Source organism: Amblyomma maculatum, chromosome 2 (genome assembly GCF_055883805.1).
Source record: "Amblyomma maculatum isolate TAMU_Amacu chromosome 2, ASM5588380v1, whole genome shotgun sequence".
NCBI classification, from domain to species: Eukaryota; Metazoa; Arthropoda; class Arachnida; order Ixodida; family Ixodidae; genus Amblyomma; species Amblyomma maculatum.
Window position 1 is genome coordinate 106,353,779 of NC_139345.1, and position 14,625 is coordinate 106,368,403.

The following is a 14,625-nucleotide window of genomic DNA, read 5'->3' on the forward strand; positions in this document are numbered from 1 at the left end:
TTGTCCGTGTTCTTTTGGCACAAGTGGCTTTCTTTCCACGCCTCATGGGACGGGTCACCTTCTTTGGGCCCACGCTCACACCCAGCACAAAAGTTACTGAAAACTACATAGTCAAGTACCAGTCCAGTAAAAAGTTCTACTACGGCGCCGACACCGATGTGGGATGAATGACCCCGGGTCATCCATGAACCATCGAAAGAGACAGAAATGTTCCCGGGGTTGTCAAGGTTCAACTCGTTATAGAGTTGCCGAACAGAACGGGCGCTGTCTTTCAACACTCCTTCGGCTGCGCGTGTTGCTGCGGGCGTCAGCTTACTCTTTACGTAGTCCTGCCACGTTTTCGTGTGCAGGCCACGATGAGATATGTTCATCGCCGCAAACACATCATTCAGCGCCGTTTGCCTATGTCCGGTACTTTGCATCGCGCGTGCAGCAAGGATATTCACGGCAAACGGATTTATCTTCTGGCTGCCTTGCACGCGCGGCGAACTCCATGCCGATGAAATGTCCCCGCAAATCACGCACGCGAGAGAGAGTTTAACGGCTAGACCATATTCACGATTTCCTTTTGAAATATGGACATCCCCGCCACACACTTTACATTTCACAGCAGACAACAGTTCGTTCAGCGACTCCAAACTCACAACAGTGAACGTCGTATCGTCCGCACGGCAACCGCCGGTCGCGTCAAGAAGACGGGCATCAGAAGTGGCGATGAAATCCGCTTTCCTCTTCGTCGCTGCGGTTGAACCCAGCTCCTGCAGCATTCCTTCGGCTTTTCTTTTCTTTTCAATCAAGTCCGAAGGCTGCAGCATCGTCGTGTCGTGGCGGACGCGTCCGCTGGGCGTAGGCGCCGCCGAGCTCGCTAGGCCTATTTCGGCCGCGGGGACTTCTTGACTTGCCGCTGGCTCCTGCACATCCTCGGAGCTTTCGGGTGCCGCAGGACAGTTCCGAAAGTTGTCGCCGCGCGCACTCTTCTTCTTTTTGCCGAATTTGTGGCGCGAGCGGAATTTACTGAGGGGCATCGTCTCGCCTCGGTCTCGACTCAGAACAAAATGGCGTCTCGGACGCTTTCAACGGCTGCTGGCCCGCCGCAAGCAGACGACGTGCGATAGAATCAGCCAATCGGATGGCTCAGTTGCAGTCACGTGCGCTCAGCAGCGAATCAGATGCCGCGTTTTCGTTTTTCTTTGTGGTTATTTTTCTCAGTGGCCATTGAGGGCAGACAAGCGCTAGCGGCGGGAAATTGAAACCCAGAAAGCGCTCTTTCAAACGAGCCTAACATGGCCGAGATCGGTCCGGCGGAACGGCAGTTGCGCGCAACGAAAAATGTGCCGTTTTATCATCTGCTGCTGCGCAAATTCAGCCCGCGCGATGATTTCAATTCGTTATTATGCTGAAAATACTGACTTCTGGAAGAAGAAAATTGGTGAACTTGTAGATTAATAGCCACAGATTCAAAAAATGCCATTTTCAGAAAATCGGTTTTTTGGTCATTTTTTGGTCCCAAAGACCCGTGTCCCCCCTTAAAGTCGTCGTGTCCTAGAAGAGCACCGAGGCACTTAGCTTTTTGTTGGAGCAGGGGGCCACTTACTGGTATGCTCTGAGCCCTCACTTCTCGGAACCATCTGAAAAGTGCTGCGTCCACGTCCTCATACTTAGACGCACGAATTCTCTTTCGCGACAGCGAAGAAGAATCTTGCTGCAGTTGCTGCCGCACCTTCTCCCGATTCTTGTAAATAGTCGACACGGTTGTGTCGGATATGCCATACTTTGCCGCCACCGACACTTTCTTCAACCCGCTCTCGACGTCCTTTATAATGCATTCCTTCGTTTCGAGCGATAAAGCATGCCGCTTTTTCACGTCGCTTGAAGACGCAGGCGCCGACGCCATGACAGCAGAATCAACAGCACAAGTAGCACAAGTCACGACGACGGACACAACGAAAAGACTGGCGGGCCGGGGAAAAAAAAAGGCTGCGCTACTGCTTCTACCCCGGACTCCGTGCCGCGCACGCTCGGATTGGGCGTTGCCAGCATGACGTACATGCTCCATGGTTACCATGGTGATGTACGCGCCTGCCTTTCGTCGGGTGCTTCGGGGTTGCCTTCTCCCTCTCTGTTTTCGTCGCGCAAGTCCGCCCAACAGCCACTGCAGCCACTGCTCTCCACCGCGGACTGCGCTCCCTCGAAGGGCGCGGAGTGCGCCCTTCAACCTCCCAAATACCGCGCTATAACCGGTATTCTGGTTTGTGCGCCTGCGTATTATGCGGTCTGCCTATACATTGAGTTCTATGGTACGAATACCGGGAGTCAGAAAAACCCGCGTTATAACCGGTTCCACGCTAAAAGCGGTTACGTTATAAGTGGTCTCCACTGTACCAAAGAAATTCTTCAGACAAAGAACACATCTTCCATGCACGACTGTTGCTTCTGTACTGACATGGCAGCAAGTGTTTTCAAGAACCATTGGTTCTGATATTTTCCAATTACCTATGGACTTTAGCTTGTCCAAGCCATCCATGTTACTGCAAAGGAGCTCCGTAAATTGCTGCATTTGCCTCCATAGCTTGGTTTGCCCTTCAGACGGCTGCACCTGAAAGAAAAGGCCCATTTCATCAGCGTTATAGCTGTCATGAGGCTGAATCCCTCAATTGTAGCAGATAGTGTGGCCTCCGAATCATGGACTGTTTCTATCTGACACTTGTTTTTCTGCTTACCATCTTATAAGCGATTATGTGCCTCTTTTGAAAACAATCAATCCAGCCATTCGATGCTGCGAAGCCAGTGATGCCCAATCTGTCAGCTATGTCCATCACCCTCTCATACAGAAATGCTCCCGTCGAAATTTACGCCAGCAGCACGAGCTTGCTTAAACCAGGTGAGAAGAAAGAGCCTTGTCGAGGTTTTTATACTTGGCGCCACAAGCCTTCTTAGCCTTCGGGCCGAAGAGCGCTGCATTTCCCTCGATTTCAGCACTCTTCAAGATGGTCCTATTAAGTGTAGAGTATGACAGACCAAGGTCTTTCCCAATGTCCACTTTTTTTCATGCTGGCTGCCTGTCGACTGTGTTGAGTATGGCTAGCTTTTCCTTTAGGGGAAGCTTTCTGTTTACGTGACGCTATCGAAGCACAACAGACATTACAAGTTTGACGGTGGTGGAAAAAATTTGGGTTCGATGTTCACGAGGCATGTGGTATGTAATGCCAGCCTCTCCAATTCTCGTGCGACTTCTTGCCGCCAGTTCCGTAGCCAGGCTTGGCCAAGACTTGTCAAAAGCCAAAGTGGCGGCTGGCGTACGTTTCTCGGGCAGATTCGAGGAGCCAGGTTGCGACGTATCATGCGGGAACCCTTTCTCAGCTACAAAGTTTACAAGGGTTTGCAATTCCTTACATCCTAGGGGAGCTACGCCGGGACCGGATGAAAACGACTAACAGACCAGAAAACGCAGCAGTGAGGAATGTAACAGCGGGGTTCTACTGTACCCGATTTACTCGCATAATAAACCCGCCTCTCACTTTTGCTGCTGAAAACTTGAAGCGGGAGGGGGGGGGGATTGATGTTAGACGTTAGCGTGTCCCTCTGTTTCGGTGCCGTCACCTAGTGGTGGGTTGGGGGGCACCTAGCAGAGTGCCAGCAGCCTTGACAGGAGACCCGGCAGTGGCTTGCTCTTCTCCTCCATTGCACAAACCTGGTTTTCATTATGTTGGCTTTATGGTTTTTATCACGCTGTTATTGAGTTGAATGTCGTCCACTGCCACAAAATTATTGGAACATGTGATAACAGCAAATTAATGCTTTTTAAAGAAACAATGCTAAAAAGCCAGCATCATAATCACGGCTGACCGTATGCTTTCTTTGAAAATTGGTGGGTAGAAGTGGAACGATGGATGACTCGCAAAATATATTATACCTGTCAGATTTTTTTTTACCCTCAAACTGATGTCAATATTTTGTTTATGTGGTCCATCACACGAATAAATAGGTATTTCCGGTTAGCGCATTGCAGTTCCGACTAGCCAGTGACTTTATAGCATGACTCATCCTGAAACTTCCACACTGTGGATTCTGTATGCACAGGACAGATGGCGCGGCGGTACGTTCCTATATCATTATCATTTTGTTTCTCTCGCAATTCCAGACTGCCGGCAAAATTGGCACGTAAAAGGCATATATACAAAATGCGGTTCGTTTCGGCTAAAGTTTTAGTTCACATGCGATTGTCAAGATGGCTGCTCATGCAATGCGCGAGGACTTGGTTAAATCAAAAGTATGGTTTAAAATTACTTCGTTAAATCGCAAAAACAAAAAATATGATTTCAGTAGGGTTAGAGATTGGGGGAAAAAATGGTGTTACGTCGCAAATTTCGTTATATTGAGGTTCAGCTGTAACGCTAAGGGGATATCGAGACCTCACGAAAATGGGGGGGGGGAATGCTATTATGCTACCACAGTTTTCCGAGCCGTGAAGGATTGCAGAAAAAAATGCGAAGTTAACACCGTGCAGCAAATACATCAACATTATTTGAGACTCTGTGTTTCAGAAATGTGCAAACACCATTGACCACACACAGCAAGGCCTTCACTCTCGTTACTGCATACCTTACCCATGCAGCAGCAGCTGCTGGCACCTGTGCCATCGCTGCTACTAGATTTCGTGTAAATATGTACATGTTTCATGCTTCCATTTGGCCAGCTTTCTTTTTTTTTTTCAGAACTTATCATTTCAACTCTCAGTGCCTCCTCTTTCTAAACAACCTGTGCTGCTTTCCTCCCACTTCTATAGCCACCTTTTCCTTTGCCGTAGTGCCCTCCCTGCAAGGTCAGCCTAGTGGGCCTCTCTGAGTAGCTCACAATTCTTGTAGTGAAGATTTCTGTACTATTATGTGGTAGCACAGAAGCCTCATTGCAGCAGAAACTGTTGTCCATCAGCGGCATCGCATTGCAAAGTCATGAGACCATATGACATGGCCAAGTCGGCAGGTGTGCCGGTAGGTTGTGCACTCGCACTGTGCTCAGCGTCAGTTGACAGCTGCGCTTGCTTGCATGCAGACATGTCTATACAGCTTTGCATACGAGGTTGGGTTGAAATGGAGCCGGAATTGATGTCACATGTGTCTACCGTAGTGGAAAATCTATACTAGTGGTGAGAGCAACAACAGAAGTATGTCGCTGAATGTGGAATATTGGCAGCTGCACGGGCTCATTGGTGTATGCAGCAAGCGGCAGTAATAGAGGAGAAGCAGGCTGAGAGAAAACTCACACTTCAATACTTTCTATCACATCCTTGACACATAGTGTAATTGAGGGATTGACTCATATGGTGAATTCCAATCGCAGAGCTAGAGTGGTCCGCATGCTCCGCTACATAGCACCTGAATCCGGCGGAGAGCATGCGTTCCGACTGCGTTTGGAACACTCATACTTTGGCCGGAGCAACTACAGTAATACAGTTGAATCCCGCTATAACGAAATTCACGGTGCACGAAAAAAAATTCGTTCTCGCGGAACTTCGTTATCGCAAAAATTTGACGTGAAACGCAGAAAGAATTGCCCAAGCAGCAGCAAAGGCGTTTAATGCCAAAAATCTGTAAGCTTGGTTTGCTTACGCTTCACGGCGAGCAACGCCGTCACGCGATTTTCGCACTCGGTCAGCAAACCCATTGCAACATCGTCGTCTCGGACAGCAACGAAATTCCTGATGACATCAAAAGCGTCCATCACCTGTACGGCGGTTGCCGCAGCCGGCGCTTCCTGTACGTCGTCGTCTTCTTCATCGGAAGAGTCCTTATCATTCCGGGCAGCTTTTATGATCTGCTCATCACTCACATCTTCGTGAACAGCAACACAAGCGTCAGCGCCGATGTACGAGCTCGAGATTAGGCGGCACGGTTCCTATTTCTCCCAGCGTTTTCCAGGCGGCCGCGATCCCCGGAGCCGGTGACGCCTCTTCGTCGTCGTCTGTAACGCCTGGTGTTAGGCCAGCAGAGTGTACGGGTCGACCTTCGGCAAATCCGGCGTGCCTGAAACAGTTCACAATTACTGAGCGCCCCAGTGTGCTCCAGGCAGCAGACATAATCTGCAGTGCCACGTACAAGTCCGCCTTCGTGTCTCGGCCGGTTTCAGTGTTAAAAAGCAGCCGCTGAATTAACCTCCCGCGGTAAGCGCGCTTCAGGCTAAGAATCACGCCCTGATCGAGAGGCTGTAAGACAGACGTGCAATTGGGAGGGAAAAACCTCAGCTCCGTGTTAGTGAGCTTGACTTCGTCGGAGTGATGCGCTGAACAATTGTCCAAAAGCAAGCAAACTTTACGGCCCTGCCGCTTCATGTCGCGGTCGAATGCCATCATCCACTCGGTGAAAATAGCGCGGGTCATCCATGACTTGTTGTTCGCCTTGTACTGCACAGGTAGGCTACGAGTTCCCTTAAAACAGCGCGGCTTGGCACTTTTGCCTATGACTAACGGCGGACGCTTGTCCGAGCCATCCATGTTTGTGCAAAGCAGCACTGTGATGCGTTTTTTGCTGTGTTTGCCGCCGTGACAGCGCTGCCCCTTGAAGTCGAGCGTCCTAGCCGGCAACATCTCGTAGAATAGCCCGGTCTCGTCGGCGTTGTAAATGTCTGCAGGCGCGAAGTTGCTTAAAATTCCGGCCATGTTACTCGCCTTCCAAGCAGCTGCTCCGTCCACGTCTGCTGACATTGACTCGCCGCACAACACTTTTCCAACGATGTTATGGCGGGCCTTGAAACGGTTTAGCCAGCCAATGCTGGCTTTAAAATCATCAATGCCAAGTAGGCATGCATAGTTCAAGGCTTTCTGCTGGACGATGCTTCCGGACAGGGGGACGTTGCTGGCTCGTGCTTCCACAAACCACGCATGCACTGCTTTGTCCAACTCTTCATGAAGGGGCCGCGTCACCTTTTTGTGCTTCGAGGATGTGCCTGAAGCAAGTGCCATTCTCACGCTGTCCTTATTGCCTAGAATCGTTGACAGCGAACTTGCAGGAATTCCGAAGTCTTCAGCAATTGCCGCTTTCTTCCTTCCGCTTTCTGCTTGGGCGATTATTTGAGCTTTTTGCTCAAGGGAAAGAGTTTTGCGTTTTTTCACTTGCGTTGCCATCATGTCCTGCGGATGAAAACTCGTCGTTGTCGAAGAGAAAGGCAGCGAGTGAACGACGCGACCACGACACAAAGCCAAAATGGCGGAACTGCAATCACGTGATTTCAATGTGGCTTTGGATTTGACTTGGACTTCTCGACAATAAAACTAGTTTCGGTTTCGATTTTGAACGCGAAAATTTCGTTGAAGCGGAAACGCTCTGCAAAAATGGTTCGTTGTGCAGAGAAATTTAGGCCATTAATTCTTAGAGGATACTCGCGGGGAATAAAAAATTATTCGTTGTCGCGGAAATTTCGTTGTGGCGGTATTCGTTGTGGCGGGATTCAACTGTACCTCGAACTCGGTTCATTTGAAATCCCGGATAATTTGAAGGTTTTATGCGGTCTCATATTTTCCAATGTAAATCTGACCGGAAATTCGAACCGGCGGTCTCCGCCAGCCCGGTTAATCTTCGAAAATTTGAGGTGCTATGTGACAATGCCTAATTCATGTTTCGCTGCAAACCCTGCGAAACGACGGCCCTATGGAGCTGCGAGGCGAAGCCACATTGTGATGGCGATAATTTATAGGTGACGCATCCGAGCCGGAGCACTCTGGGCACAAAAATCGGACCATAGTGTGGGCTGCGGACCGCCAAAACACGTGCCTGCAGAAGAAAAGACGTGCTTCACTGTAACGCGGCGAACATACTGTTTTTGTTACATGGTCTCGCCCCACTCCATCCCACGGCACGTTTCATCCTTTCTTCTCACTGCAGCAGCAGCAGCACGTGTTCCATGCCGCGACCACTCTTCCCTGGTGCCTCCGATGCTGAATGTATGCGCTAAGCAGGTCTCGCCAGCACCATTTCTTCGTGTCGAGCGCAGCGATTTGGGGGCAGCTACTGCGCCTTGTTCTTTTGGGCTGTGCAGAAGTGCTAGCTTTGTGACCGTACAAGTGAACAAAATTCCGAAGTACAAAACTTTAATGCTTCAGCAGAAATTCTGCTTGATCCAAGAAGCAAACAAGAATGCTTGTTCCAAGACAGTGTTGACTAAAAGGCCTGGCATGCCCCTCTCTACGTTGTCCACAATACTGAGCAACAAGTCTAAGATACTAGAGGCCTACAGTAAGACACAGTCTTCGAAACAGTCAGAGTGCGGGCTCCCGCATATCAAGTTTTGCTCTGCTTCGCTGGCTGCAGAAAGCAAACGCAGCCCACCTTTTCTCAGTAGAACAATACTGCGGGAGAAGGTCAACTACCTGGCTCTGCACTTGTGCGTAAAGAATTCAGGTGTAGTAATGGATGGTTTAGCCCTTTTAAAGAACTCAGTAATTTGACATTTGAGACCATCTGCGGTGAGAACGACAGCACAAACGAGAGCGTCATCGAGAATTGGGAGTCGCACTTTTTAGTGCCACTGCTCTGCGAATACGGTGCAGACGACGTTTACAACGTTCACGAGGCTGCATTTTTTTATAAGATGCTGCCAACAAAACCATTTGCATTGAAGGACATTTCAGTCAAGAGTAGAAAACGGGCCCAGGACAGGATTTCTGTGCTGTTCGGTGCGAACGTGTGCAGTAAACACAAGCTAACACTACTGATTGCCGGGAAGACGGGAAAGCCTCGCTGCTTCAAAGGAAGATTTATTGGCGCCACCTGCTCAAGTGCGTGCTCCTTTGCTACGACAATGGCAGGGAATGCTCCATCAACCTCTTCAGAGCCATATGCCTCATAGTGTACGCTCGGAAACAAGTGGAGCCCACATTGATCAGGCGGTGTTTTGAACACACTGATATTTTCAGTGAAAGCATTGTTGATGCTGATGCAGACTACCGATGTGCGCTTGATAAAGAAGGGGCAAAGTATTGCAACCGCATCAATGCACTCTACGCTGAAGATGGTGAGTCCAACACACTAGGCTTCGCCAAGTATCTGAACTTTGAAAGTGGTGAGCAGACAGGCTACTCAGGCTTCGAGAGTGAGGTTACTGCTGTTGCAAACATACGCTATGACGACAACGATGACGAGCTTCCCTGAGCACCTGCTATCAGTGAAGTTATCGGGTCGTTGAACATTATCCGCAGTTTTGTTGAATGAAATGAAGAAAGTTCTGAAATGTTTCACCTATTTGACCAACTCGAGAACATACCTTCGGAGCCGCAAACTACCAGACATGGCAAACTAGTATCTCTGATTACTTAATAATATATGTCACAGTTTTTCTGTGGACACCTGAACTGCGCCATAAGAGAAGGGGGAAGGTGGAAGTGAAAATGGAAAGACGGGGAGAGGTAGTAGAGGGCTCTGGAGTAATTTCGACCACCTGGGGATCTTAACATGCACTGACATCGCACAGCACACGGACACCGCTTTGTTTTGCCTCCATCCAAACGCAGCCGGCGGCGGTCGGGATTGAACCCGGGTACTCCGGCACAGTAGTATGATTACTTAAAATAATTCAAAATATGCTGAATAGTAGTATAGTGTGTTCCGAGTTCAGTTAATTCGAAGATTGCCGTGGTCCCAATGACTTCGAATAACGAGGTTTTACTGTAGGTGGCGCTTGCGAACTGACTGAGGAAACACCCGTTATTCCTTGACCTTGGCTAGCTGTGCTTCACGTACGCGTGTCATTCGTTTTCAAAAGTGTAACGAACCTACGTTCCTCCCACTGCTTCTTGAGATGGTGTTGTCATCAACAGTCCATGTGATTACCGTCGACGATCGAATTTTCAGACTCTCAATGGACCGCGAAAATGTCCGAAAAATTGGGCAGTCCGAAAAAGCAAATGTGCACCAGAAAAACTCAATTTATTGCCTGTTATTGACTTTGAGGCTGGAAAAAGTCATGAATGCTTTTCTGCACCACGCTCCGCTTCCGTGCTAACAGGTCCGGCTTAGAGTCCTAGTGTCGCCGCAAGCCAACGAAAGGGTTGCGACCGCTTGCATCAGCTCAGCTTGCTTCGGCTGTGCTGCTGCAGGTGAGTCATTGTCGTCATCGTTGTCAGACTCCGCAAGCACTTGGCGAATAATTTCTGCATATGTGAGCCCAGCGCACAGTTCCAACTCGTGGTCCATGTCTGTGAACTAAACGAGAAGGTCGATGGAATGTCGACACCTGCAGTACGGAGGTCGTCGACGAGCTGCTCATTGCCTGACAGCTGCTCGACGATGCTCTCCTCGTCCAAGGCAGCCAACTCGTCATTCAGCACAAATCCCGCATGGCGCAAGCAATTTCACTGCGTTGTGGGTGCCACCGACTTCCACGCATCGGCGAGCATACTAAGTGCTCTAAGCAAATCGACAGAGTAGGTTTTCCCACTGCAGAGGCACACCACCACCACCAACCACTGGATCATAACACTGACTCCGTTGAGTGCCTTCTTGCTGCCGCGTTGCACGCAAAAAAAAAAAAAAAAAAAAAAAACAAAAAAACAAAGCTCCTTATAAAATTTGGAAACAGCTTCTTGATGAACTGAAGCCGGTTCATTTAAATACGAGCCACTGTAGCGACAGAACATAGTTCTCGCATCAGCACGACTACGGCTAGGCCTGCTCGCTCTGCTCGGCAACGCACGTGAAATGCACGGCACACACGCTGAGGAACAGGCAGTCGAAGCGATCAAGCTAAAAGAAAGAAGAAACACTCCGGCAGCGAGCAGAGATGTGTTTTCCGGAAGCGGAAGCTGCTAGGCAAATCATATAGCCTGAATCCAGCGTCGGTTTAGCCGAGGAGCGGCACGCAAGGCCGGCACTGGTTTCGAGGCTATGGAAGGAAAAAGTAGACAAACAAGATGCCTGCGACACCGCTCAAAATGTGGCAGTTCGCCCGGCTGACATTTGGAATGTCCGAAAAATTAAATAGCCCTTCATAGAATGTTCAAAATTTTGAACCGCGTAATACATTGACTTTATAAGGTATGTCCTGGGGCTGGGAAAAAGTCGGAATAATCAAGCATGTCCGAAAAATCAGTCCTTGACTGTATTTTGCTCATGTTCAAACAGCCGAATGTGGACGTTCGCGGTAAGAGTTCTTCAGAACTTTTTTCAGATAAAAAAATTCGCAGTGCAGTTTCCACCTCCCAAAGCAGGGCAGTAATTGAATGGCTTTGAGTTTATGAAATAGAAGTACATAGTTTTCCACATATTTTTGCAGTCGCTCTGAGCTGAGGCAGGCTCAATACAAAGTGCCAGTTCACGATTGAAATTTGCATGCATAGTGGCCGCAAGTATGGATTGACTGCTACAAAGCGCAGAGTTGCCTGAATAAGTAGTAATCATAACACACTCCTTTGGAACTAATTACTATGCACAATAGGCTCTCTTAATTCAAGTCTTAAGGGTCTGGAGATTTCTTTTTTTTTATATATATATTATTATCAGGAATTCCTTTCAGTAAGAAGCATAACTAATTGACTGGCTTTATGTGCAACTATGCACACAAATGCTATTTTGGAACCATTTTGTGTGCAGTTGTAAAAAAGATAGCACAATATAAGATATAGAGAATGGCACACACTTGTCTTTTAAACTGGTTTCATGATTGTAATAAGTTATCATAAATATGTTAGTTTCTCAGTGCTATAAAACCGTGTAAATTCTGACTTCGGGTACTGGAAAAAAGGTCCCAAGATTTTTTTATGGCTGAATTATTGCCTGTTCTAAAGAAATTTAAAAGCTTAAAAGACAAAATCTTTACAAAAAATTTAAAAGACAAAATCTTGTTTGAGTTAGCTGAAAGCAATACGATTAGTTTGAATTATTTTGAGCCAAGTAGTAATCATAATAACACACTTCTTTGGAACTAATTACTGTGTACAGTAGACTCTCTTAATTCAAGGGTCTGGATAATTTTTCGTTTTTATTATCAGACCTTCCTCTCAGCAAGAACCATAACTAATTGATTGGCTTTATGTGCAACTATGCACACAAATCCTATTTTGGAACCATTTTGTGTGCAGTTGTAAAAAAGATTGCACAACATAAGGTATAGAGAATGGCACACACTTGTCCTTTCAACTGGTTTTATGATTGTAATAAGTTATCATTAATATGTTATTTTCTCAGTGCTGTAAAATCGTGTAAATTCTGACTTCAGGTACTGGAAAAAAAGGTCCCAAGATTTTTATACGGCTGAACTATTGCCTGTTCTAAAGAAATTTAAAAGCTTAAAAGACTAAATCTTGTTTGAGTTAGCTAAAAGCGATACGTTATCACTTAGGGAATTGGGTTACTTGCTGGCATCCACTAATATGCAGCAGTGCAAATGCAGGCAAAAGTTCCGCAGATTCCTCACAAATTTTGCAGTTAAAGGAAAGGTTTATTGCAGGTTTGCCACTACAGAATTTGTTTTTTAGGCAAGCCAAATCACCATTGTCATGTGTGGTGCATTGTTCCAGGTCCAGGAGCCGAAGCCCACACAAGTCGCGGCGCTCTCGGTCACGGTCACCTCACAGGCGACGCTCTTCGCAGTCACCTCCACGAAAGACTCACAAAAGCAAAAAGAGTAAACACTGAAAGCAACATTGTCTGCTCGGCACTGTGTACTGTCACATTTCATTTGCCCCCATCCTTGCCCTTGATCGTTGTTTGTATACCTTTTTTTGTTGTACAGTCTATCACATTCCCATTAAGCCACCAGTGATCATGCATTCATGTACGGGACAGGGGAGATATGCGAGTAAATAAAAGTGATTTGTTAGTAGCACATGCGAGTGTGCTTCGTTGCAGCTGCAAACCCACAGGGTGCTAGGACCCGGGGTTTTGAGCCGGACTTTTTTTGGTTTGGTTCGGTTTGGTTCGGGGGCTCAGTTTCAGCTCCGGAGACACATTTCATTCCGGTTCGAACCGGTTCAATCCTGCCTGAACCAGCTCAAGCGGGTTCGGGTTTCTAAAAAAAAAACTTAGTGTGTGTGTTTTTTTTACTCCACTTTTTAATACTGAGTTTTCTTATTCCCATATATAATAAAAGCTAAATATTTATATAGTTGTCCATCTGTTGTTTTTGTCGTCAGATGTTACATGCTCCACTGGTTGTACAGACCTCAGCAAAATGTTTATAATGAGTGACTGACAATTAGAGCAGGATGGGAGAAAAATAATATTTTCAGTGGCATAACCAACTAAAGCTGTTAAAGTTAAATGAAAATAATGTTTCCTGCTGTGTTTTTAGGTACACAGAATTTCACGTGAATTTAATTTTGGAGCGAAACTTCCACTGCTGCGTGTACAGCAATGTTTTTTCCCGGCTCCCACTAAATGACTTTAAAATCAGATAAGGTTCGAACCAAGCACACACCCCAGGACAAATGATGTATATACCATATGTGTGACTGTATATTGCAAAGTAGGCAGACGCCCTGCATTTAGCATTTCTTTTTTTTTTATTCCCTTTATTCCTTCATTTATTCCCAACCTCCTTCTTCACTGCGCAACCTGTATACCAGGTTACTCATTAGTTACGTTTTGTATCATTAATACACTTCTAGCTTGGTACCACCTTTCTAGACTGTCTTAGGTATTTGCATCAGTGATGGTGGATAAAGCGATGAAATGCATACTTTTAAAGGTGATCGAAAAACTTCCTAGGCAATGTCGGCGGGTTCCCGTGAGCAAAACGCGCTCGCAGCCATTGTGTCATTTTCAGAAGAGGTAGGTTGTGATCAGTAGAGGATAATGATGCGAGGATGCTGCTGTTATAAAATTATTTCAATAAGATCATTAGTTACTCTACTGCTTACTCTACTAAACTAAAACCCACTATAATTGTCGAGGTTGTGTGGCTATTTCCAGTGGGGGATTCGAAGCCGTGAACAAGACGACATATCATTAGAGCCAAAAATGTAAAAGCAAAATCAATCAGACGTCTAAATAGCCTTACGACCAATATCGACGTCCAAGGGATGCGACCTCACACCAACCGGAAGTGGATGTGTTACTGACTTGAGCCAAATAGATACTTGATCGTGATCAGAAGTGTGAAATGAGTGTCAAAATCTCGCGTTGGGGATATTTGTCCGCGAGTAAGAAATAGTACTGTGCATTTCCTTTCATGCAAACCTGCAAGACCGAATTTGCTGAGGTGTGCGAGCACTTTAGGCAAGTGGAGCTTGTGGTCCTCAGTGGTGGGCTGAAGACAAGGACGTCGTCCATGTAGGCAAAGCAGCATGTCAAACACTAAGACCTGGCCAACGAAGCGCTGAAAGGTCTGTGCCACATTCCGAAGACTGAAGAAAATGTCTGGAATCTCGGCAATTACACTAGACCAAAGATCGGTCAAATGGTGTGCACCTGGAGGAGCCGGGGAAGTGGAGCACGACAGGAGATTCCTTGGACGGCCAAGCTCGCCTCAGATTCCAAGATGCGACCATGCGGCATGTCAACGACAAGCTTGTAGTGGTATAAATGCCATCACCGATAATAGGCTTGCGCACGTAAGCAATTACAAAGACCCAGCGAAAGGTGCGTCGGAGGCCGATGTTGAGAGTCGCCGACTTTTGACAGTATGTCCATAGATCCG

At 47.2% G+C, this 14,625-nt stretch overlaps 1 protein-coding gene across 1 annotated transcript in view; it reads left to right on the forward strand.

The window, feature by feature from the left end:
* The window catches only part of LOC146199488 (U2 snRNP-associated SURP motif-containing protein), a 78,871-nt gene extending 66,058 nt beyond the window's left edge, over window positions 1–12,813 (forward strand). Inside the window, exon 22 of the mRNA XM_084594978.1 lies at window positions 12,506–12,813. Within this exon, the coding sequence (XP_084451104.1) occupies window positions 12,506–12,623 (118 nt within the window). The 3' untranslated portion in view covers window positions 12,624–12,813. The remainder of the gene's footprint in view (window positions 1–12,505) is intronic.
* Window positions 12,814–14,625: the final 1,812 nt, after the last annotated feature.